General features: G+C 35.9%; 1 protein-coding gene across 1 annotated transcript in view; it reads right to left on the bottom strand.

Moving 5' to 3' along the window:
- Positions 1-19,420, bottom strand: part of HCN1 (hyperpolarization activated cyclic nucleotide gated potassium channel 1) — a 442,779-nt gene that overhangs the window by 375,710 nt on the left and 47,649 nt on the right. The window contains exon 2 of the mRNA XM_065905565.1: positions 5,486-5,909. Within this exon, the coding sequence (XP_065761637.1) occupies positions 5,486-5,909 (424 nt within the window). The remainder of the gene's footprint in view (positions 1-5,485; positions 5,910-19,420) is intronic.

Raw genomic sequence — 19,420 nt, forward strand, 5'->3', positions numbered from 1 at the left:
CCATAAGTGCTAATTTTGAGCATAAGATCCATTTTACACCACCATGTTTCTGGTGGTATGAAATAAAAATCTCAAGTATCATTGTATCAATAATAAAATTATATAAACATACTGTGAATATATTATTATATTAATGATTATTAACTATATAAAATATTAATACTTAAATTGTAGAACACTACAACTCATATAAGGTCTTTTCATATTTTATTTGATATAAATATTTCAATGGCAAGAATACTCAGCAAAGATAAACCTCCTTTTAGCTATCTAAAAAACATCCTGCCTGACGCTGGCTATATATAAAAAATGCAACTGTGTGATAAATCTCTCTCTTAACTGATATTATTAGTTCTATCCTCAGTTGTCTCCAATCCTCTTCACTCTGCAGCATTTTAAAATGCAAACTCCCTGCCTCTAAAGCCTCAATGACACCCTACTGGTTGAGTCAGTCCTCAGCACCAATTCCTGCCCATACCTCCAAACTCACTGCCTTTGCAACCCAGACTCTGGAGAGGCAGAACTGGGCTGACTGCTTGGGTTTCATGTCTCACTGACTGTGCTCCTCTGTCCCATGTTTCTCATCTTGGTAATCCAGGCTCCAGCTTCAAAACTCAGTTTTGAGTATCCCTGGAGCTTTCTTCTGCAAAAAAATAAGCTGCAATTGTTCACTCCCTCTTTTATGCCATCACTCACCACACCATCTGTGATTATTTTCTCACATGTCTCTTTTTCCTACAAAGCTGGGGTATGCTTTGCATTCTCATGTGTAGCATCTGCACATAGAAGCACTCAGTATATGCTTGGGAGGGAAGAATTAATTTTCCTTTGCAATTATTTAATGGATTTAGACCATGGAGGACTACCATGTCTTCAGCGGATAGGTATGCCTGGACAACCGATTGTGTTTAGAACTCTGGACTATGGTACAAGGAGACTCAAAGGCAAAAAGTTGACACTGATGTTCCCTACAGACGTTTATGCCCAGGTAAAGAAAAGAAATGCATACAGGAGAATTCACAACCAGACTATGAGCATGAAAAAATGCAAGCAGAGATAGTAGAACTGTTCAGAGTAAAAGTACTGATCATTATGGCATAGTCCCTCAATGTAGGATATTTTCAGAGGTGTTTGAGCATTAAATGAATAATGGAAAGGGAAGGCTTTCCAAACCTGAGCTGTGGCACATGCAAAATTAGCAGATGCAAGGAAAAAAAAAAATCCATTCTCTGCCAGAAGCATTATAAAATTAAAAATCAAATAGAAAAGAGCTGTTTGGTGCAAATAGGAAGTGACAGTGGTGAGATGGGGAAATGTTTCACCGAGAGCCTTGAAGGCAAGCAAAGAAACACAGATCTGATACCACAAACAGGGAGCCTCCCTAGATTCTAGCATAGGGAAGGCTTATCAAAACAATGGTGTTTGCTTATGGCAAGTCTCAGAATTCTATGTGCTTTCTAAAAAATGGAAGTGGTTTTAATATGCATGGCATAATTATAAATAGGCAATTTATAACAAGAGTTAGTTTCTAATCTATACCAATTAGAATGCTAAAATTAACGAAAGGCAGAAACCACAGTCTGTATTAGCTCCCTGTGGAATACATTTCCTTATTAATGTCCTGTTGTTAAACATAATTTGTACATATATCTGCCTCTAAGCCAACATAAAAATCTAATACTGATTGCTATAAGAGCATTGCAATATTCCAGACACATTATTCATCTGAAATTTCTATAGACATACATGAAAATCAGAACCACAGCCCTCTTTTCTTGCCTCAAAATAAGCATGTTGCTTGTGATAGGTCTAAAATCTACACCTAAATGGTTGAGAGGCTAGTAAATGAGGAATAAAAAATAAAATATTATAGGTATGTATTCTAAGCCATAGTTATTACAGGAGTTTCGTATGTTTACCATACCTGTATTATACTGCCCATGAAGAATTTCTACTTTCTATGACATTGAATCCAACAAAGAGATAACCACTGCAGACTAATATTTCTCTTTTCAATTACTGTTTCCAAAATATCTAATAATTTCAAGGATCATCTGCTTTTGATAAAACAACAGGGATCAGCAGCTGTAACATTCAAGTTTCCTGGAACTCTTCACCTTTTCTAACCAAATAATCTCCTATTTACTAAGCTCTTAATCTACCCTTTATCTCTTCAGTGACTGGTGATTGTCAAAATTGTTAATAACATTCCATTTAATTTCTGAGGATTTCCTCACCATATGTCTCTTTTAGGAGGACCACAGAGAATGGGTTCTTTCTGTGATAGTTGCAAACCAGCACTCTGAACTGAGTCACTGACTTCACTTGAAATACAACGATAACAACAATAATGCTGAATTAAAGGGATGCTTTTTTTAAGTCAAAATACAAAACTGAGAGAGATTCCATTTTCTGGAGATTATAGAAAAAGGAATTTTCTGACCTGATTTATCTAAACTATCACCCCAGATCTTCACCTCACATGGCCATATATATAAAGTTTCAGTACAGTGTCAGAGAGCTTTAATTTTGCATCCTTAGGCCATTGATCTTATCATTGCTTCTGGAAGGCAACTCCCCATGCTCCCTAACACCATGTTTCATAAACTAGTTGGCCAAATCAGCTCCTTCCTTCAATATTAGCCACTATGTTCGACTTTAGCAGCCTAGTAACATAAGGGCTAAAATGTGACACTTCTCTATTTCATTCACAATATTTCTTGAATTTATCTGGCTTTGGCACTTCTTGTTGCTTTTCAGTTGAACTAATTCAGACCAGGGGGAAAAAAATTTCATTGAAGATGGAAGCAGTTTCCTATAGAAGGCAGCCACTTTCCTTGGGAATGATTCATTTAGAACTGTGGCAGCTTCCAGACTTCACACATTACTTCCCCAAATTTGCTGAATTTAGCATGAGCCAGCTTGGTACTAAAACACTCAGAACTCAAAGACATGTGGGTGAACCCACATCTTCCTCTGTACTCTTATTCCAAATGCTCACAGAGAAACCTGATTACTTGTTGTGCTTCTACTTGTAAACACATCCTGGTGGCATTTATAAAACTGAGGTAGAGACATACTAATTTGGAACCATTAACATTTTTTCATGACTTTGGTTTCAATCATGCAGGTATTGCAATCATGAAATAATAAACCCGTAATAAATTTGGGATTAATTACTACTGTTTTTTCCTCTAACAGTATTACAAACAGATATTAAATAGCCATGATATATGTGATATTATATGGGGGTATCATATAATCAAGAAAACATTCTTCATGAAATGAGTTTATGGTTCATTTACTATCAATGTCATTTATTTATAAGTAAGATTACGCCAACTCACAACTCGAGCCTGAATGGGTTTGGTTACCAAATGTCTGTAATGGCATATCAAATTTCATTTTACAGTGATGATGGCGATGAGCCAATGCCATGAATTCTATCATGGCATCTGTAAAACACCATCGAGTTACACACACCTAAGTGCCTCTGACCGCTGCCAGGAGCCAGAGGACAACAGTGTTCAGGAGCGTGCTCTTCTATGACCACGTAGCCTGGCATTTTATCTGATAGAATGCCATCTGTTCATCCTTCTGCCATTCTCTAGGGTAATTGGGTTCAAACTACAAGACACTGAAAATAGTCACATTGTCCACTGTATTTTTAATTGTCTGGGTATTTATATCAGTGACTTTTCTTCTCACAGGCTACTCATTAAAATAATTTTATGACCATGTTTCAAGAGGCAAATATTCAAATCATACATTGCTTGGACCACAAAGCTCAGTTAAGAAAAGTTTCCCACATATTTTATTATACATATAAAATGGTATAATATTAAATCATTTATCAATAAAAGAATATACGTTATAGTGAGAGGCTATATAGTTTTGTGATTAAGAGCTTGGGATCTGGAGTCAGGTTACCAAGGTCAGACCCCCAGTTCCACCTACTACTCTGTGAATCTGGGCAAATTAGGAAGCTTGGATGAACTAATCCATGGAAAGAATCAAATATATTACTTGACATATAATAAGCCATCAGTAAATATTAGCTATTTTATCAATAATTACCTCGCCTTGACATTAACATTAGCATAACAATGTTTGAGAACCAAACATTTATTACATGTTAGATGGAATGTGCTACATAGAGATACATTACAAGATGAATCAGTTTCTCAAATGAGCTGCATCTGATTTTAAATATAATTTGTATCCATATTTTAAGAATGATCTATTTTTATGCCTTTTAGCAGTGTCTTATACTGGGTTTTATTGCTGCATTCATTTCCTGAAATCCTAGGAACCAAAATGCCATCAACAAGCACACACAAAACACTGCCACAGTCTCACAGAAAGCAGAGCTAATGTTCACAGAAGTTTCATTTTATGACTTGTTAAACCTAAATTTCAAAATATAATTCATCCTAAAAAGCATTTCTGTAGCTAGTAAAGTGGCAATTAATCCCTGGTCAGTGTGTTGTTTTCTTTAGTGTAGGTTTAGTCAACTCTGGAGGCCTTTTTGACCCTTATTTTTATGCAGATAATAAAGTTCAAGTTATAATTAATTTTTAAGGTGTGTTTAGAAGGAAAAGAAAATCAAAAAACTAATGCGCAGATTCTAAAATTAGAGACTCAACCTCCCTCGCTTGGTGATGGTACATTTGACTCAGATCTTTAGAAACTCCAGTTTCCAAAGCCCTTTCAGTTCCCACCCAGTTTCTAAGCCCTTTCAAGTCCCACCTACTGCCTAAGAACAATGGATGCCCTACTCAGCAAAACACTGGCCAGATTCACTGTTTTTATTCACTGTATTATTATTTGTGTTTTCTATGTAATAATTTCCCTTCAGGATATGCTGCTTTTCAGTATTATGAAATGACCTAGTACAGATAATCTACAATAAATAACTATAACACAAATAACAAAGAGCAAAATTATTACACTAAAATGTCTTTATATATACAAGTTGGAAATACTCAAAAGAATCATTTCTCTTCAAGCATGATTCTCTGAAATTTCAATATGAGGAAACATATTCCACATTATTTCACAGAACTAATGATACAAACTAGCAATCGGACCCTACAATTTTGTCAAAGATGGCACTTGATGTGTTAGATAAAACAAATTAATATTACATAGTAGATAAAAACAGCCTCCCATGGTGAAGGAGCAGTTGCATTGTTTAAGATAAAAGTTTGCTGATTAAAGTAGATTTGCTTTTGAAAAGACTGAATTGGCATAAGACAATTGCTTTACAATCGCTATCTTTTTCACTTTGCTCAAATTCAATTTTAGACCATATCTTTTAAAGTTGCAAACGTATCACTTATGTACCAAAAAGAAAAAAAATGAATTTTTTCTTTTTGAACTTCATAAAACTAATTATACATAGCATAGCTGTTCATTTTAAAACCACTATAGTTTAAAATATCATGATATAGAAACTTTATACAAAGGAAAAGATATGTCTTACCTCTTCCCACTGATGTATGTATCTAATTAACCTTGAAAGTCGTAATAAACGCAAGAGACTGAGAATTTTTGTAAACCTCACAATGCGAAGTGCCCTGGCTGTCTTGTAAACTTCCGAATCCATTCCTTTTTCTACAATGAGAAAGATATAATCCACTGGGATTGATGAGATGAAGTCAACCACAAACCAGCTTTTTAAATAATTCATCTTTATCACTTTAGGGTCCAGGATGATTTCAGAACTGTCTTCATTGACAGTCCCAGTCCTGAAATTCATGATCAAGTCCAAAAGGAAAACTGTATCTGAAGCCACATTGAAAATAATCCATGGTGTTGTTGTCTGTTCTGTAAAGAATGTGATTCCAACTGGTATGATGACCAGATTTCCAACCATCATTATAAGCATGATTAAATCCCAATAAAACCTACAATAAATAAAAAAAAATCAGATTTTAAGATGTAGACAATAATCAGTCCTCCCTCCCACCACCACCATAAAAATTGTTACAGAGTCAGACACAACTGAGCACAAGCACAAAGTGAAATAAATAAACAAACTGCTTGTTTTGTAAACAACATAGCTCTTTCAATGGTCATAAAGTTAAATCTAAGTAAAATAAATATATTCCTAAAGCAAGGCAGTGTGACTACAGAATTCTAAAAATTATTTGAGATAAAGTGCTATAGAAATAAGTTCATGAACACCCATATCCCCATTTATCTGGTAAAGAAGTAAAAATAAACTCCCTTTATAGTTACAATATGGACGAAAACAGGGAGATCTATATTATAAAGAACTACTGTAAAGAAGACTCTTTGGAGGTGCTTTGAAGTATTTTATATATAAAATCCTCAATCATAGAGTAGAATAAACAATAATAAATAGGGCACATAAAAACTATTGGTACTGCAAATTTATAACTACAGATTAGGTCAATCACAAATTCTAGAACTGCCACAGCTTCTTAGCACTCCAAATATTTATGCTGTATTCTTCTTAATTTGAAAAGAGAAAACATTATCAATTTTGTTCTGAGGTTAAAAATATCTGAACAGACACTAGGTTTGAAATCAGAACCTACCTAAAATTTGAACTTTTATCACTGCTTAATTGAACAACTACTTTAAATAGATTGCCACTATTTTTCCAAACAATTATTTGTTTAAAATTTCTGATTTCATTTTCAACATAGCTATGATTATTAGCTACCTTTTGAAACATTCTTATCCCACATTATATTAAAATTAGGAAGTTTATTCCAGGTTAATATTGTACTAATATAGAGTTAAAATTATTAATATATGACAAATTCATCATAGATTATTTTAATATTGCTTTCATTTGATTTCTTTAAAGTCTATTGACACTGTAGTTAGACTAGGTAATAGACCACACTTTGGTTACAGTATAGACTTGTAAAAGTAAAGAAACAAACCAATTAATACAACTCTATGGTCGTAAGACAGTCTACAGAAACATGAGCTACTGCATTCTGGTTGAAGATGTAGTCTCTGAGCAGTTATTTTTTACAAAAATTATATAAATTTTCATGACAGACATTTCTGTTAACTAAGAAATTTTTATTTTACATTAGTTCTCCTACTTAGATTATTTGGGCTACATCTTTTTTAAGGCATACATTTGCATGAACCTTTCAAAGTTATTATCATTACAAATTATGAGTAACTTCGGTTAAAAGTAGTAGTACAAGAAAGAACTATAATAGTCCCACTCTGCCCTTGTTTCTACTCTCACCTCAGAATTGTATAACAGATTATGCTTCTCATTTTGAAGATCTCGCCAGTCTTTCTGTCAAAACTTACCTACAGATTTATGAACAAGTATACAAATACCCATGTCAATCATACATCATGCACTGGTAATTTCAACAAAATCCTTTCTCTTTTTTTTTTTTCTCTCCTAATGGAAGTGCAAAATATGCCATTTAATACACTAAGGACAGAGGAGAGATGTAGATAACATGTAATACTGTAATAGCTATTTCACAAAAAAGTGACATCACTGAACTCTAAAATGAAATCATGTGTGCCCTGAGGATTTTCACTCTGCTGGACACTTATCATCTCTTCTCGGGGCTCCACTCTGCTTTTCCTTGAAAGGCTGCTGTTCCCTTGGGTGTCACACATAGCCCTTTTATCTTCTATTCTACACATGCTCTTTGGGCAATATTATACACTCATCCATGTCTTTAATGATTAATTCATAACTGATGACTACAAAATGACTATCTCCAGTCTATTCCTGTCTTCTAAGCCTCCTAATCCTTATAATCAACAGTCTAATTAAATCTGCCCCCTTGCATATCTCATAGTCACATCAAACAGCACACCCAAGCTCAATCTCATCACCTTCCCTCCCACAAACATCCCTCAGATGTTCCCAATGCCAGAAAATGGTACAATCTTATACCTCATTTGGAACCATCCTAGATAGTTGAAACCAGCCTAGGTAACCCATGGCCAAAAATCTACTCAATTTCATTATTCAATCAATTACCAAGGTTGTTTGGTTCTAACATGTAGATGTAAGTTGAATTCATCCATTTGACCTTTACTATTCCCACTGCAGCTGTCTTCAACCAGAAATTCTCACCAACTGTTTAATTCAGAAAGAAGTTACTTAAATTATCTACGCCTAAATTTTCTTATCTGTAAAATAAAGATTATTATAGAACCAAATGTTGTTTTTTCTTAAGTACTATATGCAAATCACAGATGCTAGCATGTAACAAGCTGTGGCATGCAACGCTGGAGTTATACTTAGTATTCATTTACCCTCCCTGTTTACCAAAAGAAAGCCAATTTTGGGAGAGGAGTCAGGAGCCTTTTGAAAAACACTCACTTTTAAAAACATGCTTGTATTTCTGCTTTTTTTTTTAAAAGGGAAAATCATATTCTACCCTTCTTAGTCAACAGAAATGAAAAGGATAACGTGTCATCCACTCTTTATTATAGCAATAATGTTTACCACACCATGGCTTTTTATTCGTGGTGCTTAGTAAGGATTGAAGCCCTTAGATATTTCAATATCAATATGATGCTCGATTAAACCTTATAGTTTCCTTTTTAAAGTATCATTGACCCTATTTTGCAGTCATAAACACAATTCTGTAGACTTTGCATAATAAAACACTTCTTTGGTTAACATGGATTCATTCCTTAGATAGCAAGGAAAATATAGTTATCACTCATTCTAGAAGTTGCTTTAAAAAACAGCAATGAAGATGTTCCTGAAAACTGACCTCATGAGACTCACACCTCCCTGGCCACGAGTTTCTTTTCTCAACTCTTTGCTCTGAAAGGTTCTTTTCCCCTTAACTCAATTTCTATGTCTTGTACATTTTATTACAGAATTGTCTTTCCTACCCACTCCCTTTCTGCATACCCACTGTTGTGTCTCGACTTGAGGTAAAGCTAGCTCTTGCTTGGAATATCTCAAAAAGTCTCCTGGCTATGTTATCTGATCAATTCTACCCACAAGTTCCAGAGCAACCATCTAACATGTAACATACAGGTGAAAAACCAACATGGACCCTCTCATTTAAGTAAAAACACTAAGGCACTCCCTAATATAGCTTTCTCCTCCCTTCTTATCTCTTCTTTAACATTTTATGGTAAGTACCTCATAGCTCAAGCAAGATAGTACTTACTTTTAATTGCCATCATCATGTCTAGGTACATATGTAGGAGACATGGTTACTTCCATTCTACTAGTTCCTTTTCCTATCAGCATTCTACTGTCCTTCAAGTCCCGTTCTGGCAATTAATTTTAGTTGTGCTGTTGTTTTTTTTTTTCTTTACAACCCCCAGAACATTTATTTTCAGTATATTTCTTATTTCACTTTTGCTCTTGTTACTAATTATTTGAAGTTCAAAACTATACTATCCTTACATGTATATGTATGGCTGAGTTCCTTTTCTGTTCATATGAAACTAACATAACACTGTTAATTGGCTAGTCTCTGATATGAAATAAAAAGTTAAAAAAAAACTATTGTGCCTTCTGTTTAACTTCTGCAGTAATGCAAACAGTATCCAGGACAGCAAATGCTAAGAAAATATATTAATTAAATTTTAAGTAGAAACATATACTTCATGAAGATATTTAAAGAAATCCTTTTTCAATAAGTCAAAGGTCATTAATGTAGTAAATACTTTCCTAATACAGCTTTTGGGCTTCCCAGGTGACCCTAGTGATAAAGAACCCACTTGCCAATGCAGGAGACATAGAAGACACAGGCTCGATCCCTGGGTCAGGAAGATCCCCTGCAGAAGGGAATAGCAACACACTCCAGTGTTCTTGCCTGGATAATTCCATGGACAGAGGAGCCTGGAGGGCTACAGTCCATGGGGTCACAAAGAGTCAGACATGACTGGGCAACTAACATTTTAACTATATCTTTTACATTGTATAACTCCAGATTTTATTGATTGAGGACTTTTATAATACAGGACACATTAAAATAAGCAGAAAAATAAGAGATTAAAAATATATTCTTAGATCAGACAGCCTGCAGGCAAACAGTTTTGGATTTGACATTTGGTTTTGAATGTTATAAAACCCCTCTCTTATTCATCCTGCTCTTAGAGATAGTAGTTGTCAAAGATAATGATTAGACTTTGAAGGGTCTAGGGTTCAAATCCTAGCAGCATTAGCTGTAGGAGAAGGCAACAGCACCCCACTCCAGTAGTCTTGCCTGGAAAATCCCATGGACGGAGGAGCCTGGTAGGCTAAAGCCCACGGGGTCGCAAAGAGACGGACACGACTGAGCGGCTTCGCTTTCACTTTTCACTTTCATGCATTGGAGAAGGCAATGGCAACCCACTCCCGTGTTCCTGCCTGGAGAATCCTAGGAACAGAGGAGCCTGGTGGGCTGCCGTCTATGGGGTCGCACAGAGTGGGACACAACTGACGCGACTTAGCAGCAGCAGCACCAACGTTAGCTGTATGGTTTGGGGCAGGGTATTTAACTGCTGTGACCTTCAATTTTCTCCCATTCAGAGTTTCTCTGCCAGGAGGACTGCATAAAATCACGCATGCAAAGTCTATAGAACTTGTGTTATAGAAAGCTAACTTTCTCTATAAATCCAACACTCACCAGAAAACCAAATCTTGACAATTACAATAGAATAATAACCTAGGTAATCATTTTTACCTTATACTAAAAGTAGATAAAATTCACAAACTAAAATGGTATTTCAATGATAATTAATATATCACTAAAAACTATGATTGCTTTAATTACTAATAAATGATATTCATAGACAAATTATTTTTATGTTAGTCAATTTCCCTCTGTAAGCATTTAGGAAAAAAACTCCTGGTTAAACCCTTCAAATGGTACCAGATGTACACATGGCTATATGGTTTTTCCAGTAGTCTTGTACGGATGTGAGAGTTGGACCATAATTCTTTGGCTGAGTGCCAAAGAATTGCTGCTTTTGAATTGAGGTGCTAGAGAAAACTTTTGAGAGTTCCTTGGACAGCAAAGAAATCAAAGTCATCAATCCTAAAGGAAATCAACCCTGAATGTTCATTGGAAGGACTGAGGCTGAAGCTGAAGCTTTAATACGTTGGCGACCTGATGCGAAGAGCCGCATCTTTTTCATTGAAAAAGGCTCTGATGCTGGTTCTTTTCCTGATCCCTGATGCTGGGAAAGATTGAGGACAGGAGAAGAAGTGGGTGACAGAGGATGAGATGGTTAGAAGGCATCACCGACTCAATGAACATGAATTCGAACAAACTTCAGGGAACAGTGAAGGACAGGGAAGCCTGGCATACTGCAGTCCACGACGTTGCAAGGAGTCAGATAGGACTTAGCAACTGAGCAACATCTCTCTTACCTACGGTTGAAGTCAGTTGATACGATAAACTAGTCCCCCTACTCACACTTAAAAGTCACTCCTAACAATTATATCTTTAGATGTCAAACATAAATTGGGCATACACTTGTAAACCAACTTATTTACCAACCTAAACAAATAAATAAACAAAGGTCCAGCTGGATTTACTTTTTTATAAAACACATAGTCTTTGCAATTATGTTTCAAATTTCATATAAAACTGATTCAATTTTCAAAAGTCCAATTAACAGCCTGATCTTTGGGCATATATCTCTCGAATAACACGATGTCTTCTCTTAAATGCTATGTCCCCTTCCTAGTACTATCAGTGGCAATTCACCCCCACCAAGTCTTAGCAGCCAATACCTGAGCTTTGATCTGACAGGTTCTCGGACATCCTCTGTCACCTTACAAATCTCACTACTTACACACAGAATACTCACACTGGGGTTAATGTTTTGTAGGACATATGCCTATCCTAAGCCTTGCAAAGAAGTTTTCCAGGTCAGCCCTATTATGGAGTCTAATGCCTTGTTGTTTCACAGGGACAAATTCATGTCAAAACGGGGTGGGGAATGAAGGTATCAGAAAACACAGACAAATATAAGTATTTTGAAGTGAAAATACGCTAGCTTTCTCAGTGCAGTAAATATCCCAATTTGTAGGAAAGTTTAGCTTAACTTATGGATAAAATTAATTTAAACCGTATTTGAAGACAAATGCTTTCCAGTAAACAGCAATTTACCCAATAAGAACTTGAGTTGGATGGGAGGTACATTATGTTTTAGCTAATCTTATTTATTAAAATGAGCTAATGGGACAGAAATTTAATCCCTAAGAAGGTATTGGATCTGTCCCAGTCCAGGAAAAAGTAAACATGTTTGTTCTGCTTCCCCCTTCCTCTGAAACTGCAGTTTTTTCTTTGTGTGTTAATTTTCCTCCATAATGACCTTATTGGTCCATATACTCTTGTTTGTGGCATTTTAAAATTCTGTTCTCTCCTCCCCCAAACCTTCAGTTTCTATGACTCTGCATTTTCATAATTCTTCACTCATATTTATATATTAGCAGAAATTAACTTTCCTCAAGATTTACCTGACATCCCTTTTTCTACCATTAAAGTGGGCATTCCATAAGATTAGGTCATCCCATATTTCATCCCTGTATTCACTCTCTCATTGGTCTCATCAGCCACAACATGCTCACCTGATATGGTAATGTGAATGGTTATCACTGGCCTTAACCTCTGAGATAAACTGATGCATTTCTAATTACATCCTGCATAGTTAGTGGCCTCTGAGTATCCCAGTGGAACAGCCATCTCAAAGACTGAAATCCAAACCAATGAACCTTACAGCCTTAAAATAATTCTCCTGATATTATGTCTGCTTATTGCAGCATAACTTCTTTTTCTTTCTGTTAGCCAGCCACTGAGCAGAAAATTTTTAAATTATCCTTGATCCCTCTGTCATCCCAATTCTGGCCTTTGGTCATTTGCCCAGGCTTACATTCCTTCTAATATAATAATTTTCATATTCAGCTTTTCACTTTGTTCCAATGCCATCATCCTCTATGAAGTTTATATTACATCATTATTTTGCTTACTAATTTTTCTGTTTCTACCTGCCCCAGGAAATTACTTCCTATTTATATCTACCAGACTTTTCCTATTGCTTGCAAAGTGAAATGTAATCATTCAAAATCCTCTAGAGTATGCACCAATCCTATATCCTGAAGCTTATCTTTTTGTACACAGATGATCCTCAACTAAATTCACAGTGGGAGAAGGAGAGGGTAGGATGGGCTGCAACTAGCATTGACATGTATATATTTATACAATCCCACGTGTAAAACAGATAGCTAGTGGGAAGCTGCTGTGTATACTTAGAGCTGGTTAACGTTGTTCTACAGTAGAAACCAATACAACATTGTAAGGGGTTATTAAAAAAAAATTGTTTTTTAATAAACAATAAAAAGACTTGTTTTTCAGACTCTGTCGTTGCCATTGCCAAACAAATGTCTGGGATTTTCTTTTCCCAAAACCGAAACTCTACCTCTACATTAATGGTCAGCTTAAATACCAGATTACCAGATTCCTTCTTTTATTCCATTCCCAGATGAGCTGGAGCTTTGTCTTCTCCCTGCCCCAAACTCTTAACTCAAGTTCTCTCTGTGAGTTCCAGCATTTGAGGGCACCAACTAGTAAACACTGAATATCACACCACAATGAGATGTCAGCAATAATTTGATAGACCATTTAATAAAAGATATCTGAAAATACTGCTTTTGTGCCTATTCCAAGTCAAACTCTATGCCAGTTTTCTTTACACTTAAATTGCCTAGTAAACAGTATGTATGTTTATGATTTCCCAATGATCAAATTCCAAATAAATCAAATTTATGTTAGAGTGTTAATTACAATATTATAAGATTTAAATTAAAATACATATGACCACTTGTTCTTTTGTATGGTTTGGAAATTAATAACTATGTATTTATTTTTCACTTCTTCTTGAGTGGTATGTCATATTTTTACACATATTTTCTTGCTTTAAAAAACAGGAGAAAAGATGTAATTCAAGGATACTTTCATTATGTTATTCAAATGAACTTCACAACTTTTATTCCTCTGAACCAAAACATCTGCTTAACCTTAAATTTCCCATATGAAATACATTTCTATAAGTCAGAAGTTACAGAATGAAGAACTCCCTGAGAATTAAGTAGCCCTATGCTGTGGTATTCTCTTTATGATGACATATAGATATTACATAAAAATAAAAATCCTAAATGTATAAAAGGTGAATAGAAAATGTATAAAATAGTTCCTACTCTTTTTTAGAGTCCTTTAAAAAGTCCAATCTAAAACTATTTCTTAGCTTCTTAGTATTTTTTTTAATCAAGTGATTTTCTTAAATTTTTCTCTCCTTGACTCTCAGTATTTAATTCTTTAAGGAAAGCAAAAATATTGTCAGAAGTCGTGCCAACCAAAATGTATTCTAGTACTATTTATTCCAGGATAAGAGTCACTAAGTTGAGTCTATTCCTTAACTGTTTCCAGGAACAGACTAAAGGACATAAGGTGATGTCCTTTATATCCACACTGATGGATGGTCCCATGACATAGACAGTGAACGCAACTTTATTTTGAAGCTCAGTTAAACGACTATCAGTTGCAAAGGGCTTTAAACTTGATGATATACTTTCATCTGGCCAATCTGAAATTTTGAAAAGAAGGACGGTGACTGATTGCTCCCTGTCTAAATGCATGGCTAGCTTAAGGTGTATTCAGATTTGGAGTTTCCACTCCAAAATAATTCTTCCCTCGTTGCTAACATAATCTTCTCATGACACTGCTTATTTTCAGATCATCCATTTTATCTCTCTTGTTGCTGATAAAGCAAGTCACTTCTCCTGTGTTTCTCATTACTCGATAGATCTCAGTAAGCCTTCATCTTCATTGTTCACTCTAACCTGCTGATGCCACGTAGCTTTTGCATCATTGCTCCAGTTTGAGGATGTGGTTTAAGGTTCAGAATGAATATCCAAAAACATTATTGTGTCTGGAATTCTGCAAAATGTCTACATTTTATGGATGTTTTGAAATGTGCCGATGATCCTCATTTTTATATATAATAATACCTCATTGAATTTTGAAAAAGAAAGAACATCAAGGCACTGAGGGTAAGTAATATTCATTAGATAACAGGCATTTTGTAAACAATTTTGATTACAAAATTTGATACTCAAAACAACCAGAGACATTGGCAGCATAATCTAAATTTAATAAGAGGAAACAATCTCATCCAGCAAAAGACCTTTCTTAAATTCTTGTGTCAGGAAATGAGAAAACCCTTGAACCCATGACAATTTCCCATGTTTACACTCCTACAAAATTCAAAGCCTGAATAAATGATTCAAGGATTTTAAGTGGCATTAAAAAAAAAAACAAAAAAAACTTTCTCACAATATAGCAACACATTCACCTGTCCTTATCAGTCACCATCTGAAATGAGAACAAAATTGTTTTCATAGGAAATGTAAACCCTAACAGGGAGCAGACTGTGGTGCTACATATCTACAGATATGGGCTTTCGTTTCTGTGCCTTTCCATGCAGAAACCACTGAGAATTTACCTACATCTCCAAGAATCAACATGACAGCTCATCTGTCCCTATGCCCAGTAGCACACATCAAATAAAAAAGCTATGGGATTACCTGTTTCAAACTCTTTTTGCTTTGGCCTGCAAAGAAACCTCACCAGTGTATAAAGCAAAGTCAGTTCAGAAGCTCTGTAGGTAAAAAACACTTGGAAAGCTAGAGTCAAATTTAGCACCAAGCAAATATTTTCTCCAAATACATTATAGTAACTCCACAAATATCTTCCACATAGCATGAAGATATATTCTGAGAAATGGAAACAGAAATGACATACAAATTCTATACTTAAGAACTTCCAACTTAATGGAAAAAGGAAAACTTGTACTTATTAATAAGACTAGAAGAGAATTTAAGACCTGGTCATAAATAGTACACTGCAGGCACTATGGGTTTTCAAAAGAGAAAAATAACTGGTCATCTGTTTAAAGAAACTACTATTATTAAAGAAACTCAAAGACAGCATTTGCTGAGGACTTCCTAAGGTTGCCTCTTACTTGTGGCACAAACATTAATTTATGAACACGTATGCTCTGCTTCCTGAGCTTGTCCTTATGCACACAAATAGAATTAGACACAGCCATAATCCTCAAGAAAATAAGGACTAGCAAAGACAATCAAGAGTTTCTAAAACAGACTTAGAAAAAGCCTTCCTAAGGCATACAAAGGAGAGAATGATCAAGTCTTCCTTGGGGGAAGGAGAGGTGGGCAGGGTTCACATAGTCAGTTAGTTTATACCTTCCCCACACAACTGCAAAAACTTGTTTGGCCTAGACAGTTCAGTTCAGTTCAGTCGCTCAGTCATGTCCAACTCTTTGAGACGCCATGGACTGCAGCACGCCAGGCCTCCCTGTCCATCACCAACTCCCAGAGCCTACCCAAACTCATGTTCACTGAATCGGTGATGCCATCCAACCGTCTCATTCCCTGTCATCCCCTTCTACTCCTGCCTTCAATCTTTCCCAGCATCAGGGTCTTTTCAAATGAGTCAGCTCTTCGCATCAGGTGACCAAAATACTGGAGTTTCAGCTTCAACATCAGTCCTTCCAATGAACACCCAGGAATGATCTCCTTTAGGGTGGACTGGTTGGATCTCCTTGCAGTCCAAGGGACTCTCAAGAGTCTTCTCCAATACCACAGTTCAAAAGCATCAATTCTTTGGCCCTCAACTTTCTTTACAGTCCAACTTTCACATCCATATGTGACCACTGGAAAAACCACAGCCTTGAATAGACGGACCTGTGTACAAAGGAATGTCTCTGCTTTTTAATATGCTGTCTAGGTTGGACATAACTTTCCTTCCAAGGAGTGTCTTTTAATTTCATGGCAGCAATCACCACCTGCAGTGATTTCAGAGCCCAAAAAAATAAAGTCAGCCACTGTTTCCCCATCTATTTGCCATGAAGTGATGGGACTGGATGCCATAATGTTAGTTTTCTGAATGTTGAGCTTTAAGCCAACTTTTTCACTCTCCTCTTTCACTTTCATCAAGAGGCTCTTTAGTTCCTCTTTGCTTTCTGCCATAAGGGTGGTGTCATCTGCACTATACTGCAAACATTTATTGAGCAACAAAACCATTAGTCTCTAGGTTGACACTAGGCAGTTGCTAGATTTGTCACTAGGAATGCCAAGAGAAATAGTTACCAAAAAGGCAGATAAAGGGAATAAATGCCATGGAAAAGTTAAAAGGCCTGGTGAGGTATTTAATCCCTTAGTTAATGCTTTAGCTCTAAGGCAGTACCAAGTGTTTTCTCTTCATAAATTTTAAAACTTGGCTTTCTCAGTTAAAATGAAAGATCATGATCAAGGATAGCCAAGAATGTGATCAAATCAAAGCTCAATTAAAAAATGCTAAGTTCTGTTTACAGTTATAAATTTTACAGTACCATATTTTTTCCTCAAAATGCTTTTAAAAATAATATCCATTTAACAGTCAACTTCTGAAGGTAAAGATTGACTTCCACAGATTCCAGGTTGTATGTGGATAAATAGGAGTAATACTTCCATTTATTTGACATTTTTCCCTAAAACAATGATACTAAAAGATGTTATTCCCTTTTTGAATTGCACTGAGATTTTTCACCCACTTACAGCTGCATGTTATCTGAGGAGCAGAAGGAGTGATGTGTTGAGGAAGAAAATGCTTCTACCAGGAGCATATGCTGCCAGGTCTGTAACAAGTTATCAGGGTGTGTGGGCAGAGTAGCATTTGTTGTGGAATACTTAAGAATCGAGGACCAAATTTCTTTAATAGCCTGGGCAACTCACACAAACAAGCAAATATTAAGCAGAATTGCCAGGATAATGAGAAATTTCAGTTGCCTACAAAGGAATCAAATGAAATACACTTCAATCCACTTCAGTCCCCACGAACAACTCACATGTGTACTTTTCTGCATAGCTGTAACTAGAAATGTTTGGCCTCTCTTCATTCACCTCACCCTTCTACATTCAATGATACTTACCAAACCTTTTTTTTTCCTTCAAAAAGAAGCAATAGGAGGTTGCTCAGCAGATAACTGAATATCATTAACATGTTGAAGATAAATGTGCTTTCACTGTAGCCCAGTGACTTGAAGGAAAATGCTACACTTATTAAAAATTTACTAAATTTTGCAAGAAGATTTTGTGATTTGTACATTTTGTACATTTCAGTTCACTTTAAAAGACATGGCTTCCACATTCAGGTAGAAGTGATAGGTTGAGTGTTTCGTTTCTTCAACAGCTAAAAAGCAAATACAAAACAAGAAACTTGTAAAGAAATAAAATCTCAGACGTGTCTTGGTAGCAGAGAGATAACTGAAAAAAAAAGTGAAGATTCAAGAACTGATTTTATATATGTATCAAAGGTAGCAATTCTAGGAACAATTATTTTGTTGTGTTTTGTGATTAATAACTCAAAAGTCTTTATTTGAAAACCAATATGGTATATGTGACAATATGAATATTAAAAGAAAATATTAACCTACAGAATACTTTTATGAGGATTAAATTATGCCAAAAGTGTTGGCAGTTTAAAATTTGTATAAACGTCTTAATTTACATTTCTACCTGTCTCTGACCTTTTCTTTCACTAATCCTCAACCTGATCACAGAGCTTTAGAAAAGCTAATCTAATTACTAATCCTCCCGTGCCTCCTTTTCTTGATTTCTTCTGCATAATTCCTCCCTGCAAGTGCTTGAAATATACTTCAGCACCTTACTTCTCTTCTTAACCTTCTCCATCCTCAAATGGACCACCAATTCCTCCAGCCCACTCCTAAATTCTCTAAGACAGTCTCTTCTTTTTCTTCTACTTGGGTGGCACATGAACCTTCATTTCAGTTCAGTTCAGTCGCTCAGTCATGTCCGACTCTTTGCAACCCCATGGACTGCAGCACGCCAGGCCTCCCTCTCCATCACCAACTCCCGGAGTTTACTCAAACTCATGTCCATTGTGTCAGTGATGCCATCCAACCATCTCATCCTCTGTCGTCCCCTTCTTCTTCTGCCTTCAATCTTTCCCAGCATCAGGCTCTTTTCAAATGAGTCAGCTCTTTGCATCAGGTGGCCAAAGTATTGGAGTTTCAGTTTCAACATCCGTCCTTCCAATGAACACCCAGGACTGATCTCCTTTAGGATGGACTGGTTGGATCTGCTTGTAGTCCAAGGGTCTCTCAAGAGTCTTCTCCAACACCACAGTTCAAAAACATCAATTATTCGATGCTCAGCTTTCTTTAGTGTCCAACTTTCACATCCATACATGACCACTGGAAAAACCATAGCCTTGACTCAACAGACCTTTGTTGGCAAAGTAACGTCTCTGCTTTTTAACATGCTGAATGTATTAACCCTAATCTAGCAAGCAGTAGCATCCCCAAAATACCTTTACGGGTCATAAGTTGGGGGGCAAGTTTTCAATGTGGAAAGGGA

Source organism: Muntiacus reevesi, chromosome 14 (genome assembly GCF_963930625.1).
Source record: "Muntiacus reevesi chromosome 14, mMunRee1.1, whole genome shotgun sequence".
Classification (NCBI taxonomy): domain Eukaryota; kingdom Metazoa; phylum Chordata; class Mammalia; order Artiodactyla; family Cervidae; genus Muntiacus; species Muntiacus reevesi.